The following is a 19353-nucleotide window of genomic DNA, read 5'->3' on the forward strand; positions in this document are numbered from 1 at the left end:
ACTGCAGTGGTTTCGCTCCTGCTTGAAGGGTCCGCTCCAGAAGTTGGTGCTTGGGGAACGTTGCTTGGCCCCGTGGATTCTCCAGTATGGGGTTCCACAGGTGTCCGTTTTGTCCCGCATGCTGTTCAACATCTACATGAAACCGCTGAGTGCGGTCATCCGGAGATTTGGAGTGTGTTGTCATCAGTATGCTGATGACACACAACTCTATTTCTCCTTCTTCATCTTCATCAGGTGAGGCTGTGCATGTGCAAAATCGGTGCCTGGCTGCAACAATGGACTGGATGAGAGCTAATAAATTGAAACTCAGTCCAGACAAGACTGAGGGCATCTTAGCACAGAGCTTTTATCCTGCTACTGACATTGCTCACTCATGGAAGTTTGCCGGCCTTTAGATGGCTGTGAACCTCTGGGGTGTCTCCTGCACTAAATGACTTTGATTCTATTTTTAAATAGATTGGAGATAATGGGGTATCAAATTACCCCACTTATGTTCCACTTGAGTTCCCTCCGTGAAAAAGGAAAAGCTGCAAGAAGTGGAGCTAGATCAGTGAAACATATGGAAGACTGATAAGGGGGAGAAGGAGGGAGAAAAGGAAGCACGTGTAAAGGGAGTCCGTCGTGATCCTGCATTTAAAACGGAAGCAGAAAGCCCCATTTTAAATGCAGGATTTTAGGCTGGTGTAGAGATGCTCTGAGATGCTGTTAGTAGGCAGTTCATCTGACCAGATGTAGGGCGCTCAACCTGTTCTGGATGGGGTTGCACTCCCCCTGAAGGAGCAACCAAGCTAGGAGGTCCGTAGCTTGGGGGTTCTCCTAGAACCATCCCTGTCACTTGTAGCTCAGGTGGCCAGTGGCACGGAGTGCCTTCTACCAGCTTCAGTTGGTGGCCTGGCTACGCCCCTATCTGGACAGGGATAACCTGGCTTCAGTTGTCTATGTCCTGGTAACCTTCAAGCTAGATTACTGCAATGCACTCTATGTGGGGCTGCCTTTGAAGACGGTTCGGAAGCTGCAGTTTGTGCAAAATGCAGCAGCCAGTTTGGAAACTGGGACTAGAAGGTCTGAATATTTAAGACCAGCCCTGGCCTGCTTGCATTGGTTGCCTCTATGTTTCTGAGCCCGATTCAAGGTGCTGGGTTTTAACCTATAAAGTCTTACACAACTTGGGACCACGCTACCCGATGGAGCACCTCTCCCGACACGAACCTACCCATTCACTATGTTCAACATCTAAGGTCCTCCTTCAGGTGCCTACTCCAAGGGGAGGCTCAAAAGACAGCAACAAGGGAGAGGGCCTTCTTGGTGGTGGCCCCCCAAGTGTGGAATGATCTCCCCCATGAGACCTGCCTGGCACCAACATTGTTCTCTTTTCGGTACCAGGTCAAGACTTTCCTCTTTTCCCAGATATATGGCAACATGAGATGAGTTTTAATTGATCCTGGATTCATTTTATTGTTTGTCTGATTGCTCAAAGTTGTTTTTAGATATATCTTGTCTTTGAGTATATTGTCTGTGTGTGTGTGTTTTTTGAAATTTTGCATATTGTATTTTTAATGTTTTTAACCTTTGTAACCCACCCAGAGAGCTTCAGCTATAGGGTGGGATAGAAATGTAGTAATATTTACTCAAAAGTAAATGGCTTGGATCCAGGGTACCTAAATGACCACCTGTTGCTCTATTTTATTTATTGCATTTGTAACCCACCCTTCCTCCAAGGAGTTCAGGGCTATGAACATGGCTTCCCACTCCACAACAGCCCTCCAAGTTAGGCTAGGTTAAGAGATAGTAAGTGGCCCAATGTCACCTGGGGAGCTTCATGGCTGAATGGGAATTTGAGCCCTGATCTTCTTCCCCTGATAATGGAACTATTGTTTCTTCTTTGCATTTATGGTGCATACAAGTAGCAGTTGCAAGTCTTTTGTTTGATTGACTGAGGTCATTATGCCCTAGTCTTCTATTTGCAAGAATCCAATCTTTTCAGTGATGGCCCCCCGACGAGGCCCACCTGACACCAACATTGTTATCTTTTCAGCGCCAGGTTAAGACCTTTCTCTTCTCCCAGGCATTCAGCAGTAGATAACTGTTTAATTGATCCTGGAATGTCTTATGGTTATGGTTGTTTTTGAGATTGTTTGTTTGAAGTTGTTTTAGATATGTTTCTTTTGTGTATATTGTCTGTTCATGTGTTTTCTATGTAAATGGTTTTTAAGCTCTGTATATTGTATTTTTTAATGTTTTTAATCTTTGTAAACCGCCCAGAGAGCTCCGGCTATTGGGCAGTATAGAAATGTAATAAATCATCATCATCGTAATCTAAAAACAGAAGGGAAAAAACCTAGATCCACTTCCATACAAAACACCTTTTATTAAGAATGCCAGCTTACTATAATACAAGCACACCTTTACATTTTATCTGGAGTCATTCTGAATATTATGCAGGTGTTGCCAGCAAAGGTATCGCAACTTGCACAAGGTTATAGTGCTGTGTTTGGTTTTTTTACTTTCTCCCTTTTCTCACTGTCAGAAGGGCAAAGTGCCTCAATCAGAAGCTCAAGAGCACAGAAAATGAGGATATTTTTTCTCCTCCTATCATATCAGGAGGATTGCCCCTCTCAAAGATTAGTATCTGCTCACACCAAGTTTGCTTCATGATGTCTTGCGGCACCTCCAAACAATTTAGAGCATAGTTTTGCGGAGGTGAATTTAGGAACAGTAAGTTGGCAGCTACTAGTACTTATTATTAGCGTTAGGGTACTTACAGTGCTGCTTTTTTCAGGTACAGTGCAAACACCAGCTTTTTAAAGACAAGTGTATTAGTCACGAAAGTGGAGTTCCAGGAATGTTTTTGAAACAAGTTGTAAGTTTGACAGTAACACTATTAATAAAATGTGAAGCCTAAAATCTCTAACACTATCAGCTGCACTGCAAGTTCTGGCCACCAATGTCAAGAGGAGCAAGACAATATATTAAAACTTTTTTCAGCTATAGAAACAGAATCATCCCAAGTCTCCCTAGGTGTGTGTATGCATGTCTATACATATTCCAAGTTTCCATTTTGATAAAAGTGCAATGAAATTTCCAGCTGGGAACAGGATCGTCAGTTCATTTCCAATAGCAGCCACAATCCCACAGCACAAGCTGATTTAATCCGTTTTTTTGTCAGAGATTTCCATAGGCCCACTTCTGGCAAATCCATTTGTGATGCCATTGTTTTTGGTCTGAAACATATGGAAAAAAAATTCTGTTAATTGCACATTCAGGTCATCAGAGCATTCGATAGGAAAGAGTCAGATGGGGCCATAAATTCAGAATGAGTTGCACCATGGGACTTTTCTTGGTATGGACAGGGCTGAGCATCTCTTGGTTATTCAGACTCACAGTTTTGGGGGCCACTGAGCCTGGAACAGATATATCTGTATAAATTATAGAGGACTTTCTGAGTGTTTAAGGGTGCAATCATATGCCTGTTCAGACAAAAAAAAGTCCCAGAACTCCCAGCATTCCCCAGACAGTTATGGGGACATAGGAGTATGCCCTACGAAACTTTGCCTGCAGCCCTGTAGGGTTCGCAGGCCAAACACCAATAACATGTTAAACCAGCCTTCCCCAACCTGTGCCCTCCAGATGTGTTGGGACTCAGCATCCCCCAGCCAAGGGATGCTGGGAACTGTAGTCCAACACATCTGGAGAGCCCAGGTTGGGAAGGCGGCATTAAACTACTGCTGCAGAATCTTCAGTAGCTCCACAAAGCAAGCCAGCACAACATGCTACCAATTAAGCTGAACACAGCCCCACCAACCATGTTTGGCAGCCCATTCTTTATTATTTTATTTATTTACTGGTATTTATGAATTGTTTATATTATAACATTTTCTAAGTGATATGCAAACAATACAGAATAGGAACCATAGTAAAATACAGTACAGAAAATTAAAAGTAACAACAACATGACACAGGGCAAAAACAAAAACTCCTTTCTCGGAAAGCTTGTTTCAATCGAGAAAGCTTTCAGTAGGTGCCTAAGATCCAAGAGGGTTGACTCCTGTCTACTTTGAACTGGGAGGGAGCTTCAGAAAGTGGGTGCAGAGGCACTAAAGGCTGCCTACTTGGGTTGCCAAGGATATATAATTGGCCACAATACATGGCTGGTGGGTTACATTCGGCTGAGTGCATCAGACTGTGCAGACATGGGGACAATGCAAAGTGCTGGCTTTGACTCCGAGGAGTCCCGACAAGCATAGCTGCATTTGCATCTGCACAGCAATCGTGACTCAGACAGTTGCGCATCCCAGTGCGCCCCCGCCCACATCCCACAGTGCGCCCCAACTCCTTGCAACAAGCAGTGATGGTTGTGGAACATGCAGACACTGTGATCTGGTTAGCAGTCGCTGCACTATAAGCAGGAAGGAAGGTGTTTGCTTTCTGTTCTTTCACACAAGCTGTGAAGCTACAAATTGGCTATATGTTTAGAGACCAACGCCTCCCCGTACTGTAAAAGCAAGGTGATCCGGTGTTGGAAATGCTCACAGGATAAGAAATAAACACAGTCAAGCAAGCCCAGGTGGCCTCCCTGAGACCCTACCACAGCCTTGGGGAAAGAAAGACAACCTGATAAGAATGACAGAGCCCTGTTAGATCAGACTCTGGGACTATATAGTTGAGCATGCTGTTTCCAGCAGTGGTACACTGATAAGAACATAAGAAGAGCCCTGCTGGATCAGACCAAGGGTCCATCTAGTCCAGCATTCTGTTCCCATGGTGGTCAACCAGCTGCCCCAATGGGAAGCCCACAAGACAAGAGTGTAATAGTAGCCTCCAGCTCATGTTCCCCAGCAACTGGCATAAATAGGCATGCTGCCTCCAATACTGGACGTAACATAAAGCTCGCAAGCATGGCATGAAAGCAACACCCCACCACCACCACACTGCCGCCCTTCCACACACCAACCAGTACCTGGAATAGTTGGGAAAGTTTCAAGGAAGCCCCAAATGCTACTAATAGATTCACAACATGAAAGCAAAACCCTCTCAACCACCTTCTTTTTAATGGGGGGAGGGGGGCTTAGCCCCAATTTACCTTTTTCCCATATTTCATTTTCAATTATACTTGTCTGCTGTCTCAACAGGAAGAAAATCATGCATGCTTACACAGAAGTAAGTCCATACTATGCTGAATGGGGCTTACTCATAGGTAAGCATACACAGGACTAGAGCATTAGAAAAAAGACTTTAGACAACCCACAGGAAATCATTATGGAGATACCCCATCCAGCCCCAGCCCCAGGTTTAAAAATCACAACACAGTAAAAAATGACATATTTCTAAATCAGCTTCAAAATGAATGGTTTCTTTGCTTTCCATGACTGTTCTAGAACAGAGAATCACACTCCTGGGAATGCACGGCTACAGCTGCAGAATGAAAAACAAATAAGCAACTATACCAGATCTAAGATCACATGAGTGTTGTACTAGAATGAGGACATTTAGTGTCCTAGAAATGTTTTCCACTAGCAAAGCAACATGATTAGCTCGTTCTTCATTTCAGACAGGATGGGGTTTTTTTTACATCTTGTTTAGTTAATGCTTACTTTAGAAACTTCAGATTCATCTGTGGAGCCCTTGTCCATGGTCTCATGTCTACTTTCAGTGCTACCCTTTTGGTCTTCCTTCGGCATTTCCCGCACCGCTTTCTTGGGCCAAATCCGCTTGATAAATGGTGAGATGATGGGATAGAGATACGGTTCAAGGAATCTTTTATAGACCCACAGCAGAACTGGAATGACTATACAGGGAATGCACACCATGGCTCTTTCAGGTTCTGTGGCAGGAATGTGCTGGAACGCTAAATACAACATAAAGCAGTAATCATTTAATACATTCAATGGCCTATGCACCCCATTTATTTACAAAATTTATAAACCGCTCTATATCTAAAAATGTTTCCCAAGCAGTGAACAATAAAGAAAGATCAAAATATCAAAAAACACACATAAAAACTTAAAATCAAATTATGCCAATAAAACCACGGTTGGTCATTCAGGAAACCTAAAGGCTACACTCCTATGCACACAATATGGGACTTCCTATGCAAGTCCCACTGAACTTAGTGGGACATACGCCCCAGCAAACATACATAGGATCAAGCCACATGATCAACATGATTTGGCATGACACAGCAAGTCTGTAAGTACTACATTCTTTTCTCTTGACAATTAGGTTTTGTTAGTAGGCAGTACAAAACAGTAGAGAAAAAGTATGAAAGCAAAACATGGACATTTCATTAAATAAGGAACAGATTAGGGAATGTGTACAAATCCATAAACATAGTATAACAATTTCAGAACAGAAATCTAATTCAGAACAGGCCCTCAAATTTTAGTTGCATTTCCTTTGCACAACAGCACTGGATGAAGAAGAGGTATACAATCCAGGCAGTGGAGACTGGTGTCTCCAATGTCAGCAGGGCAGTGCATCCGCTCTGGGTTTCAGTCAGAATTCTAAAGGTTCTGCGAAGCACCTTGGATAGCTCCTTTAGAGTTCTGACTGAAACCTGGAGTGGATTCACCATCCCACTGACATCAGAGCCACCAGCCTCCACTGAGTCCAATGTTATACATTTTTCTTCAGAAGCAAGTCCCACTGTGTTCATAAGACTGCAGCCTTAAATACCAAAATAAAGTAGTTTGGAAAACTGCAATTTTAGAAGTTCTCACTTTGAAAGGCAGTTTTATTGAGAAAGTCAAATGCTGTAAACATGTATACATGAATACACAACTGAATTCTGTTCACTGCTCAGACCATCAGCCCAAATCAACAACTAAGGTGAGGACATGTATTTGTGTCACCCACATTGCATATGCTCAGCTGACAGCTGGATACATTGAAGCAATGTTCTTCGCAGCTCCATCTCCTAACCAACGGGCTCTAATACTGTAATGCAGTGCTCTAAGGGATGGGGGAAGTGGGGAGGAAAGAGGAAGGATCTGCTGGGGAAAATGGTGGAAAGGCTTCTACCCCAAGAAGAAGCATTAATGGAGCCATGCAATGACCAGGTCAGGTAGACTGCTCACACCTCTAAATAACAACACAGGTTAAACACAGTCTGTTTCATCTTCTTTGAGTTTCATAGTGTGTTTATCAGGGTACTCTGCATGGCACCCTCAGAACAATTTCAGAACCTACTACTATGGAAGCACACTTCTGTGGCAAATTAAATGATGAATAAGTGGAAATAAGTTGTGTTGATGCTAAGGAACTGGAGAGAAGGCATAACAATATCAGACTATTATTGGTCCATTTAGCTGGCAACTTACCTCTAAAGAACTACCAACTCTAGATTACAAAACAATAATCTAAATTCCAGTAATACACTGGCATGGCATAAAAAATTGTTGATGGTTGATTCCTAGAGTACGCACTATGGATTAAATGGCAGGGTCTGGTGCTGCTCTCCCAAAAGGGACAAAACCAATCAGCTGGGCTCTGTCCCCTTTTAGATTGAGTGCTAATCTGCACAGTATAAGTTTGCCACCATCACATAAATGCCAATCAAAGCTTTCTAGAATGATCATCACCTTCACCTGGTTTTTAAAAATATCAGGCTCTGTCTGAAGTATAAGTTTCCTCTAAGTAGTACAGTAACATCTGACAGTTTGTTACAGATGCTAACTAGCCAGGTTTTCCTATAAATTTTAAATCCTGGTTCAAAATGTAGATAACTGCGGCCACTTTACCTTTCATACATTTAAGTCAGTTTTCATTCCTGGGATTTTGAGACAAAAAGTTATGAAGGCACTGTTGCAAAGAGCTACAACATGCCTGTTTGGCTTTGTTCAGAACAATGACCTTCAACGCACTGCGGCAATGGACTGAATTACTTACAGCCAGTCCCATGCCTGTTTACTAGGTATTTTATCTAGAGGTATCTTATTTTTCATCTCGTATGCGGCTTTGAATTTTTCCCAGAAAAACAGGGCATAAACAGCCAGCTAAATCAAGTCCCACTTTGTTCAATGCAACTTACTTCCAAGTGTGTCGAGGTAGAAGCATAACACATCAATCCTATCCATGTCTACTTCATCCCAGGTAAATGGGTATCGGATTACAGCCTTAAGGCATGCATGTTTAGACATGAAAAAGGCCTACAACTGGCTGGGTAATCCTGGGAGTTGCAGGAACTTTTCTGTCTAAACATGCATAGGATTGGGCCCTTAATTAGTAAACTAAAATAATTAAGTAAACTTAATTAGTAAATTAGAATACGGGAGATAATCAGCTAAAAGCGTACCTATAACACTTAGGGTGTAATCCTATGCATGTTCAGACATAAAAAAGGCCTACAATTCCCAATATTCTCCAGCCAGCCATGCTGACTAGGGAAAGCTGGGAGTTGTAGAACTTTTTTCTTTCTAAACATGCATAGGATTGTGCTCCTAGAACCCTTTTTTGTTGTTGTTGTTTATTCGTTCAGTCGCTTCCGACTCTTCGTGACTTCATGGACCAGCCCACGCCAGAGCTTCCTGTCGGCCGTCACCACCCCCAGCTCCCCCAAGGTCGAGTCCGTCACCTCCAGAATATCATCCATCCATCTTGCCCTTGGTCGGCCCCTCTTCCTTTAGCCTTCCACTGTCCCTAGCATCAGCATCTTCTCCAGGGTATCCTGTCTTCTCATGTTTAAACCAATACAGGCACACATTTTAAATTAGCTACTTAAAGGTGCAATCCTATGCATGTTAGACAGAAAAAAGTCCTGCAACTCCCAGCATGTAGGGGTTGTAGGTCAGTTTTCTGGCTAAATATGCATAGGATTGAACCCTAAGTTACTTACTTATTTCATTTCTATAACGCCCAATAGCCGAAGGTCTCCGGGCAGTTCACAAACCTGGGCAGTATTCTAAGTTACTGGCTACTATCAGAAACTCCTCACCATTACTGGGGAAGGGAGAGGGGGAAGACCTTGAGTTTGTCCCACAGGACTGGAGAGAGGATGATCAAAACGTAAGAGTACTAGATTTTTCCTCCCTTTCCATTAAAAAAAAAAAAATTAATTATAGAGCATTTTCTCAAATAGAGACATTTCCATTGCTATTTACAACTGTGTACTGTATACTGTACTATACAACTTTATACTACTATACAACTATATATTGCTAGTGTTCCTATTATCTTAAGCAAAATTCGCCCCCCGCCCCGGCAAATTAGCAAGAACACAGTTTTAAAAATAACATATACAAATGAGCAACTGTTGTTACGTCATCTTCGGTGAGATGTGAAAAGGCCGAGCAGGAATGACGGCTGGAGGAGGAGGAAGGCCAGCGACCCCCTGCCCTCCACCCGCCTACCTGCTCGCCCACCCAAGACCCGGCCTTGCACTTACCTGCGCGACCCTCCAACGTCTGGCTGAGCCGCGACGGCAGGAGGGGGGGAAGGACTTCACTTCCGGGAAGGAAACGGCTGTCGTCATCCGACCAGCTCCAATAGGAAAGCCAGGCAGGGACGTGACGTAACAGGATGTGGGCGGCTCGCTGCGGGCGCCATGACACTAGAGGCAGGATGGCGTGGGGTCAGAATCCCCCTTTTCCATAAAGCCCTTTGCCCCAACTCCGAGCACCTTCCCATGCCTTGCCGCTGTGACATGCAACTGCAATTGCTGTGCGTTCTTGCCTTGCTTATCCCTGTCTCGCCGTGGTTTCGCCGGATTTTTAATTGTACGCCCCTCGGGGCAGGGATCTATGCTCTGGTACTTTGTAAAGCTCTGTACCCACTGTTATCAACAGCAGATTGATGGAGGCAACAGTGGGCATAGAATAAACAATATCATTTCAGAAATATATATCCTGCCTTTCAGGACAAAAAGCCTCCTGCACGATGCTAGGAGCAGCAGCGATGATTACAATGCTGGGAAGTTTCTTCCCAAGGGTTCGGAGAATTGGCTGGGGCATGCTGGGAGTTGTGGGGCTTTTTTCTGTCTAAACATGTGTAGGACTGTGCCGTTAGAGCACAATCCTATACATGTCTACTCATTAGTAAATCCCAAGGATTTCAAAGAGGCCTGCTTCCAGGTGTGTATAGGACTGTAGCTTTAGAAAGCATAATCTGGAGACACCATCCTGAATGTACTGGCTCCTTCTGGGGCTGCTCCGCTTGGTGGAGTAAAAGCTGAATCTAACCCACTGTTGTTTTTAATATAATGAATTATGACACCTCTTAACAATGTTAGGCAATGTTCCTATAAACAATTCACTTAACAGAACTTCTCTTGGGATTTTATCCTTGAATACCAGGGTTAACTCACAAATATGGAATCATAGGCAGCCCTAGCCAATAACCTATGTTGTTGGTGGCTGTTTGTTTGGATGTGCCTTTAGTTATAGGTTATCACTCTCCCCCTTCTCCCACACTTGAGATAAAATCAGAAGTTTCAGCTTCTAGTTAGCCACAAGCTATAGTCTGCCATTACGTCTGAATGTGGCAAACTAGTTTGCTCAAACCAGTATCCCAAGCTATAGTTTGGGACATTTAAACCCCACAACTAACAATTGTCTCCATCTTAAATAAAAGCAGAAGCTTCTCATATCCTTCCCTCAAGTGTGAGGAAGCCCCAATGCTCATACCTATTCATCTTGATGACAAACCATGGTTTGTTGTTATACCTGAATAAGGCCATTGTGGTACTCCTGGCTTCATGGAATATTTACTATGTTACCAGTCAATAAGCCATCAATTGATGGTGAATTGACAATATTTGAAGTTAACTGACCAGCAAGCCAACAAGTGAGAGCAATCTTATGGCCCCTAGACCGCATCTGGGGGGCCACAGGATAGTTCGGATTCCTGCGTCCAAAGCGCTCTGACCTTGGACCCAGGAGTCTGCACTCCCTGCCAGCTGCCTCTGGAGAGGATGATAAAGGGCAGTTCTGTGGGTGGGAAGCAGGGATACAAGCTCTCCCAAGCCTCCTTCCCTCCCCCTTTGCAGAGCCCTAGTTAGGCAGGCAAAAATGCCCATCTAGCAAAAATGCAGAGCGGGAGAAGCACGGAGGCGACAATAGCTTCCACATAAGAGAGCCAGTGTGGTGTAGTGGCAAGAGTGTTGGACTAGGAGCTGGGAGATCCAGGTTCTAGTCCCCACTCAGCCATAAAAGCTCACTGGGTGACTTTGGGCCAGTCACAGACTCTCAGCCCAACCCACCTCACAGGGTTGTTGTTGTGAGGATAAAATGGAGAGGAGGAGGATAATGTAAGCCGCCTTGGGTTCCTTGCAAGAGGAAAAAAGGCGGGGTATAAATGCAATAAATAAATGCCTCCCGCTCTGCATAGGATGCCTGTCAGCCTCCAAGTTCAGAGACTGACAGGCATCCAGATAGGATTGCCCCCTTAATGTATTTCTGTCCCACCCATGCACCCAAGGAGCAGGGAAACTGTTTTACAGCTTCATCCAATGCATGTCGATTTGGAAATGTTAAGCCTACACGGGATTGCAGTGCTGTTATGACTGTTTAAAACACCAAAGTTGGAAATAATTGAGAGGAACTGACAAAAATGTGACATGCATCTTAAAAATGCTTTTGAAACCTGCAAAATATTAATATTTAGAGAATATACATAACCCTATTTGAAACAAAAAAAGCAATTGCACGTAGTTAACTCAAATATTATATTTATTTGTGAACCAAATGGATGTTTATTCCCGAGCCATCAGTTTCTGCTTCTTCAGTTTCTTTTGAGATATCTGGGGAAAAAATACATCAAATCAATGTCCATTTACTACAATATCACATGCATTTACAACTTATTATGAAAATAGCAACCACCTTTACAACACAGTATATACTCCATTACTCTGAAGGAATTATTAAACTTAAGAATCATAGTAATGTATTTTTCTATTAGCAAGTCGAGAGAAGTTTCAGGAAAAAAATGCCTGCAACAGCAGAAAGCAAATCGTAGTTTTATTATTTCCCACAGTAACTCATATTTATGTAATACTTAAGTAGGAAAATTCAAAGCTTGACACTTCTATGCTTTAATTTCCCTTACAGACTTCATAATAATTATGTTTATGGACCTTTAGATAATTAAGACAGTAAGTCAGTTCACCTGCATACACTTTCACATATAGACTCGGTTCGCACATCTCTGAGCAATTCCTGGGCCATTTAACTCAGGATTTGTGGGAGGAGCAAAGTGCACAAAGCACAGGCTTGCCAGTTCCATTTCAATTAACAACTCAAGAACACACCATTCCTGGGTTGTTTATGGTTAAACAACCCAGAATTACTCCAATGGTTTGTTGCTGGATAATTACATGTCAGTGAATCCATAAACCCAGCAATTGCTCAGAGTGTTATGTGAACCAGGTCACAGTTGTGCAGGCTACAAAAAATTCCCTTTGTAAAACATTTGCAAAAACAGTATTAAACATTGCTCTGAAATGGTTGCCTTCATCACCTAAGTACACCTTAGGCTGCAATAATAAGCACATTTAGCAGGGAGAAAGGGCCACTTAACACAGTGGGTTTACTTTTTAGTAAACATATGTAAGACTGCTCTGGTAATTTCTGCAGATAGATTACTTTGTAAAAATGCAAATCACATTCCAGTTATGCCAAGGCACCACAGTGTTGTTTTTTACACGCTGACAAAAGCTCCTTGGGCAGATATGCCAACTAGTTTCATACCTTCTTCTTTTGAGCAACTTCCTCTTCTGGCTTAGGCACAATCTGCTCCTTCTCTGTGAGGATCATCTCAATGTGGCAGGGAGAGCTCATATATGGGTTGATGCGGCCATGAGCCCTGTAGGTTCGCCTGCGCATTTTCGGGGCTTTATTAACTTGAATGTGCTCAATTACCAGAGAATCTACATCCAGACCCTGGGAGTAAACATTTTAGAAATTTCACATTACAATCCCAACAACAAAGTAGCTTTATCTACTTCAAGTGAATTGTAAACTTTCCAAAACTACATCTGGAAAGTTAAATGGAATGGAAAAATAGAATGGTGAGGTCCTTTCAACTACAAAATCTAACCACCAATTATAGTGGCTCAGAATCTGCATTTGTTTCATTGTTACTCCAAAGGTGTCCTAAGAGAGTCATCATTGCCACCAAAGCCCACTGCAATTTCTACATTCTTCTCGAGAAGCCAATGGCCTAGTTTGCATGATCACCACAGCCTACTGTAGCTTCTTTAAGCCATGGTGGGTTGCAGCATGTGCCAGCGGTATTGTACATATTCTAGCTATGAGAGAAAGGCACCACTGCTTATCATGACAACCAAACTCAGTGAGGGTAGGCTGTTTCCATGGTTAACAAAACAGCCCACAACCCATGGGCCGTTTTTGAGTTTGTGGGTGGTTTGTTAACCACAGCATCATCACCTGCTGCAGCTTGATCATGTGAACTGGCCCAATTTGCCTTCCATTTCTCAGACCTTTAACAAGCGTTTCATTAACCCCAGCTCTCCCACTAAATACAAGTTCATCTCCCCTACGCCAAGCTCACTTAGCAAAAGGCCTTCCTTCGCTTCTCATCCTATTCAATATGGTTTCAACCCATTATGGAAACCATTAACCTTTGCTCCATTTATCCCATCCAAGCAAACATCTTGGAAGCAGTCATAGCTTAGTAGTAGAGCACATGCCTTACATGCAGGTCCCAGATTCAATCCCCAGTATTTCCAGTGAAAAAGCATCTCAGGTTCTAGGACTGGGAAAGACTTTGGAGAGCCAGTTAGAATTCTACCAGACATCATCCTTCTTGATCTATTCTTTGAGTTGACAGTAACGCTGTTTTTGTTGTTGTTTTTGCTAGTCAGGCCCCCAATGAACTTAACAGTATTTTAGAGGAGAGAACCTTAATACAGAACAAAACCTAAGCAACACCACAATACTTTCAATATGGGCCAACCTGTATTAAATTTTTACCTTGAGCTCAGCATTGCTCTCAGCATTTTTGAGCATGTGCAGGAGGAACTCGGCACTCTTTTTTGGCCAGCGCCCCTGTGTCCAGCCCCACTGCTTGGCCTGCAAGATGAAAAGTTTAGTGTGAGTTCTCTTTTAAATTAAAACGTTCACACACTTTGTTTTTTACAGGCTGCTCAGAACCAGATTTTGTTTTCATGGTTAATCCAAAGGTGTCCTAAGAAAGTCATCATAGCAACCACAGGCATACATGGAAGAATGTGAAAGACTTGTGTGAAGGATCACAAATATATTCTATCCAAACAACTTCATAGCTAGTTTCTACTCAAAATGGGAATAAGGATTCAGTAAAGGCCAAAGAGTACATCCCCATTCATTTCACTGATATTTTCCAGTATCTGCAAAGAAGTACCTATATGGTGAGTGTTAGCAACCCATTCACAAATGGTGAAAATAACTTGCTGCTGAAACAGCCCATATTGGCACTAGACTGACAGCAGACAGGAGGGGTCGATGTAGCCCAGACTTTTTGAAACCTTAAGCTGCTCTATCCCATGTGGACCAAGTAGTGAACATGATTTTTGTACTGAGTCAAGTACCCTCATGAATTCATTGTGGCTTCCATTTTTAACATTATCAATGACCATCTGCCTTCTCAATTCATGTATTATGGCTAGGAATGGGCGAAAGTCCCTTACCTGTCCTCGAAGCTTGCTTCGCGGTGGGGGGGAGGCGCTTCGCTTCTCCCCCCGAAGTTCATGCGAGGGGGGGGAGGCACCCCGCCTCGCCCGGCCAAAATTCAGGCCGGGGGGAAGGCACCCCATCCCTCGCCGGCAAAATTCAGGCCGGGTAGAAGCACCCCGTTTACCCGGCCGCGAAAAAAAAGTAAAAAACAAATAACACCCCCGTGATAGGCCACGTAACGATTAACATAGCCTATCACGGCTAGATTTCCAAAGTCAGCCGTGATAAGCTACGTAAATCGTCACGTAGCCTATCACGGGTGACTTTGAAAAAAAAACACATACGCAAATGGCAGCCCCCATAGGGCGCCGCCATTTGCGTTCCTTATTTGGTCCCTGTAGTCTACGTAAAGATTTACGTAGACTACGGCGAAAATAAAGGCAACTTATTTTCGCCGTAGTCTAAGTAAATCTTTACGTAGACTACAGGGACCAAATAAGGAACGCAAATGGCGGTGCCCTATGGAGGCCGCCATTTCCGTACGCGTTTTTTTTTCCCCCAAAGTCACCCGTGATAGGCTACGTGACGATTTACGTAGCCTATCATGGCTGACTTTGGAGATCTAGCCATGATAGGCTACGTAAATCGTTATGTGGCCTATCATGGGGGTGTTTTTTTTTTTATTTCACTTGTAATGGCGGCAGCGGCAGCCGGTCGAAAGACCGGCTGCCGCCCCCGCCCCCGACAAAGGCGTGCCGAACCGCCACCGGGAGGGACATTCTCAAAGGTAAGTCCCATCCCGGGGGGGGGGGGGAGAATTTCACCGCCGATTTCGGGGGGCCGAATGCGTTGGCACTCAGCCCCCCGAAGTTTCGGGGAGAAATTCTCCCCCATCCCTAATTATGGCTATTCTTTTGCCAACTGAGATTCTCATCACAGCTGAAATGAATGCCTATTGAAAGGTATACCTCAAACTGCTATTGACTGTCATCAACACTCACCACAACCACCCCTTCCAAATCCATACCTGAGCACACCTGCCAACTCCACCATTGTAACGACGAAAGGGAACACACTGCTTCTTCAGAGTCACATCCTTCAAGTATTTGGTGGCTTTCCGGATGTGCATACCCTTGATAGCTTGGGCAGTCTCACGTGTGTTCTAAAGAGGGGAAAAGGAAAATTGAGTAACTGCCTGTTTTTCTGTCTGTATACAGACTTGAACTACACAGCTGCCTACTCGGATACATCCCAAAGCCACTGTCTGTAGAATGAGTCTAAGCTTGTACAAAACTAATCTAGGGAAGTAACTGCTCAGATCCACTTAGCTGTTTTCATGGTAATTCCAAAGGTGTCCTAAGTTGGTCATCACTGCAGTTATCAAATACTCCTCATCCCTGCAAATAAACAAACACTGATCCCCTCCCTCGTTGGTATTAAGAATGTCACATTGATTGTTCAAATGTTGTCCTTAATGGGACATCTAATCACGGCAAAATATATACAGGAGAGCTGTATGGATAATACTAGGCAAGAATTCAAGTATTATTTATGACTCTTCCTAATCTCAGGGCTTTACGAAGTTAAACTGCAGTGCAAATTCATAAAGCTCTGGAAAAGGATCCAAACATCACATCAAGCTTTTCCCATTACAATAAATGGTTGACAAAATGTAAGCGGTGAACAGGTGTCTACGCTATTTGACTGGCCTTTTTTGACTGGCCTAAGTAGCAAAGACAAAAATTGTGGGCCCAGGGCCTTCCCCTTTTTCAGCCCCTTGTAGCCTATACCCAACTCCCAAGTTTGGACCTGGAAAGGGTAACTTGCAGTTTCAGGCACTCAGCAGCCAAGGAAGCCAGCCCAAACAACCTTTTCCTGCTCTGGAGCAGGACAGAGTTGCCGAGAGCTTGCTGGTCTGGCCAAGGAACTTTGGCAATGCAGCAGCCAAAGAACTCCCAGCCTTCTTTCTAAATATGAAGCTGTGGAGAGGTCGGGAAGTATTGTGTGACTGCCAGGTAGATCCCCCACCCTCCTCTGCAACTCCAAGGTTGAGAGGAAGGCTGGAGTTCATGACTCACCATCATGAATATAAAAGTGGAAACCTTGCAGGAAGCAATAGGATACAGATTTTTCTTGTGTTTCTTTTATTTATTACAAAGACAAGGGTAAGAAAGGACTTTGAAGAAGTTATATATCGCCCCAGGGCATGGTCTTAATCTGTAGTCAGTGCCTGAATAGCAGATCATCTAGAAGCCAAATGCACCCTACCTTGAGTTCCCTCATCATGGAAGGAAAGCAGGATATGAATGTAATAAATTATTAAAAAGTTAGTGGGAGAGGAAGGCAGATACTGGAAGCCAACTGGTTGTCTTGTACATGACTAACATTTATATAATCTCCATATTTATAAAACTCAATGTGAAAAATTATGTTTAGTCCAAGGTAATGCACTGCTGAGAGCACTATACTCCCATCAAAAGTTATATTTTGGTCCAGACCTAATACATTTGCAGACGGAAGAGGAATCAAAGGTAGATTTCATGTACCTTGAAGTGGACACGAAGGTTGGAACCCCTTGACTTGCATGCTATGAGGAAAAAAGAAGAAAAGAATTCAGAAGTTTTAGTCATGAATGAAGTCTCTGACGTATGCACCTGATAAAAAATACTTACATTTTGTGGGGTTTTCTGGATCGAGCGAGTAGCGGACCATTTTCAGAGCTTACCTAGAAAAATTTAGAAATATGTATGTTTCAGAGTTGCTGCAGTAAGTTATCTCCACCCTGTCAAGCTGACTGAGATAGTTAGAAGAAAGCTCCTCAGAAGTCAGAAGAAGAAGAAGTATTTTCATGATTTAATCCAAAGGTGTCCTAAGAGAGTAATCACTGCAGCTTCTATTTTTATAACAAAACTTTCAGACTCAACGTTCCTTTCCCTAACAATTCATGTATGGACAGAATTCAGTGTCCTGCTAGCTCACACTTAAATTATCATAGAATTGGATTGCTGCAGAAAAAAGTCCTACAACTTCCAGCATTTCCCCGCCAGCTATGCTGGGAGTTGTAGGACCTTTTTCCATCTAAATATGGATAGGATTATACCCTAAAACAATTAAAAGAATGCTAAAAGAGGACCAATGCTCTTCAGAGTTACCCTGTCCCTAATTTTAAGTACAGAACCAATGCAAAATCTCACCAAAGCCTTTACACAGCACTAGATGGTTCATGATCATTTCATATGGTAGTGAAAAGGATATTTCTCCCCACTCCTTTCTCTGCCGGCCATAACTGAAAACTTGCATGAATTATACTATAATAAAGGAAATACTCTGTGTGAACATTAGAATGGATTTGCTTGCGGACTGTGCCAGTCCTACAAGTAGTTGAAAAATTGCAAGTTTTGATCCATTTTTAACCCAGCCCTGTTAAGATGACTTCAGAGAGCTATCACTATCATTAGTTCTTAGCCTATTAGATTTCAGAACTGCCACGTGTCGACTACTCCTCCAGAAACAGGATCATTCATGTTCTAGCTATGGATCTTACGGCAATACTAACCCTAATGAAGCCTTCAAGATCAGCTGGGTGACCAGCCAGATGGGCGATTAATAAATTTAATAAATAAAAATAGAACTGATGGGGAAAGGGAGGACACCTCTTGCATCAAGGCTCCACTTCCTCCCCCCCACCCCAGACGGCATTTATCCTGCGATATTGCAAACCTTGCATTGTTTTCAAGCTGTCCAGACAGAGGAGCCTTCCCCAACCTGGCGTCCTCCAGATCTTTGGGCCTTCAACGCCTATCAGCCCCAGCCAGCATGGCTAATGGTCAGGAATGCTGGCGGTGGTAGCCCAAAACATCTGGAGGCCCCCAGGTTGGGAAAGGCCCGCCCTCCCAGATATTACAAAGCCAAGCATCCCGGTCTTTTACGAGGACTAGCCCGCAGAAAACCTACGAAGCGCCGCCTCTCCCTCTTCCCAGGTCGATACTGCCCGCCCGCTCTCCCCTTTTGTTCCCCCCGTCGCCCGCATGTGGCCCTAAAGCTGGAGCTTCTACATCCGGGGTTTTCAGAGCCTCCCAGCTCACGACAGCGGCCATTTTCCACTGCCTCCCCCCCCCCATTTCTCCATCGGCCTATTTTTCCCCGTACACGCCCCAAAACACGGAAATCCCGCGGCGGGCGAACTGCTATACGCTTCCCCTCTCCGTATGGGGCAGCCTCCGGGGCCCCCGTGACGGGATGGTAGCCCACAGCGGCGGATACCACCCCAGGCCCAACGCGGCTCATCCTACTTACCTGAGACGGGCCGCTACCGCCGGGGAAAAGGAAGAGCAAAGGACTCTGGGAGGAACTCGTGTTACTTCCGAGTCTCGCGAGAATTCATCACAAATCTGGATTTACCAGTAAGGGGCCGTGGGGAAGCTGCGTAACTGAGAATAAAACGAAGAAGGCCGCGTGTGGAACACGGGGGGAAATATTGGTTGTTATTTATGTTTTATTCATTCTCTGCCTTTCTGTGATAAAATCAAACTCAAGGCAGCTTACAAATGAACATATAAATCACAACAAAATTGACAAGCATCCTAACAATAAAACATAAACTTAAAATAAATAAACAACATGCAGCTTAAATATTCAAGGAAAAGCTCGCAGCAGCTAATACAAAACACTATGTTATAAAATGCAGTATTTTGTCAATTTGGGTAAGCCATTTAACATCACAGTGATCCAAATATACGCCCCAACC

The 19353-nt window shown here is 43.7% G+C and overlaps 2 protein-coding genes and 4 non-coding genes across 6 annotated transcripts; all 6 read right to left on the reverse strand.

Moving 5' to 3' along the window:
- Positions 1-2348: 2348 nt before the first annotated feature.
- Positions 2349-9450, reverse strand: C2H18orf32 (chromosome 2 C18orf32 homolog). Its single transcript, XM_084832921.1, has 3 exons — positions 9380-9450; positions 5592-5845; positions 2349-3221 (listed from the first exon to the last, which is right to left on the reverse strand). The coding sequence occupies exons 2-3, from the start codon at positions 5805-5807 to the stop codon at positions 3147-3149; spliced, it is 291 nt and encodes a 96-aa protein (XP_084689047.1). The 5' UTR covers positions 5808-5845; positions 9380-9450; the 3' UTR covers positions 2349-3146.
- A 2192-nt stretch (positions 9451-11642) lies between these two features.
- Positions 11643-18932, reverse strand: RPL17 (ribosomal protein L17). Its single transcript, XM_084832920.1, has 7 exons — positions 18903-18932; positions 17279-17331; positions 17153-17193; positions 15634-15768; positions 13926-14024; positions 12681-12872; positions 11643-11731 (listed from the first exon to the last, which is right to left on the reverse strand). The coding sequence occupies exons 2-7, from the start codon at positions 17316-17318 to the stop codon at positions 11684-11686; spliced, it is 555 nt and encodes a 184-aa protein (XP_084689046.1). The 5' UTR covers positions 17319-17331; positions 18903-18932; the 3' UTR covers positions 11643-11683.
- On the reverse strand, positions 13041-13106 carry LOC146351944 (small nucleolar RNA SNORD58). The gene has a single exon (XR_014788688.1). It is a non-coding gene; the product is annotated as a small nucleolar RNA SNORD58 (small nucleolar RNA).
- LOC146351945 (small nucleolar RNA SNORD58) lies at positions 14094-14160 on the reverse strand. Its single transcript, XR_014788687.1, has one exon. It is a non-coding gene; the product is annotated as a small nucleolar RNA SNORD58 (small nucleolar RNA).
- On the reverse strand, positions 15916-15983 carry LOC146351946 (small nucleolar RNA SNORD58). Its single transcript, XR_014788689.1, has one exon. It is a non-coding gene; the product is annotated as a small nucleolar RNA SNORD58 (small nucleolar RNA).
- Positions 17420-17496, reverse strand: LOC146351947 (small nucleolar RNA SNORD58). Its single transcript, XR_014788690.1, has one exon. It is a non-coding gene; the product is annotated as a small nucleolar RNA SNORD58 (small nucleolar RNA).
- Positions 18933-19353: the final 421 nt, after the last annotated feature.

Source organism: Heloderma suspectum, chromosome 2 (genome assembly GCF_057233095.1).
Source record: "Heloderma suspectum isolate Gila_16-S chromosome 2, 16-S_ref, whole genome shotgun sequence".
Lineage (NCBI taxonomy): Eukaryota > Metazoa > Chordata > Lepidosauria > Squamata > Helodermatidae > Heloderma > Heloderma suspectum.

What these genes read in the sequence shown, in the direction of transcription:
- C2H18orf32 (XM_084832921.1), bottom strand. Translation starts at nt 5,807, where the DNA reads ATGGTGTGCATTCCCTGTATAGTCATTCCAGTTCTGCTGTGGGTCTAT. An exon ending in ATGAATCTGAAGTTTCTAAA is followed by an intron (nt 3,222 to 5,591) that starts GTAAGCATTAAC and finishes CATATGTTTCAG; the next exon opens with ACCAAAAACAATGGCATCAC.
- RPL17 (XM_084832920.1), bottom strand. Translation starts at nt 17,318, where the DNA reads ATGGTCCGCTACTCGCTCGATCCAGAAAACCCCACAAAAT. An exon ending in ACCTTCGTGTCCACTTCAAG is followed by an intron (nt 15,769 to 17,152) that starts GTACATGAAATC and finishes TCCCCTCTTTAG; the next exon opens with AACACACGTGAGACTGCCCA. An exon ending in AAGTTGCTCAAAAGAAGAAG is followed by an intron (nt 11,732 to 12,680) that starts GTATGAAACTAG and finishes TTTTTTCCCCAG; the next exon opens with ATATCTCAAAAGAAACTGAA.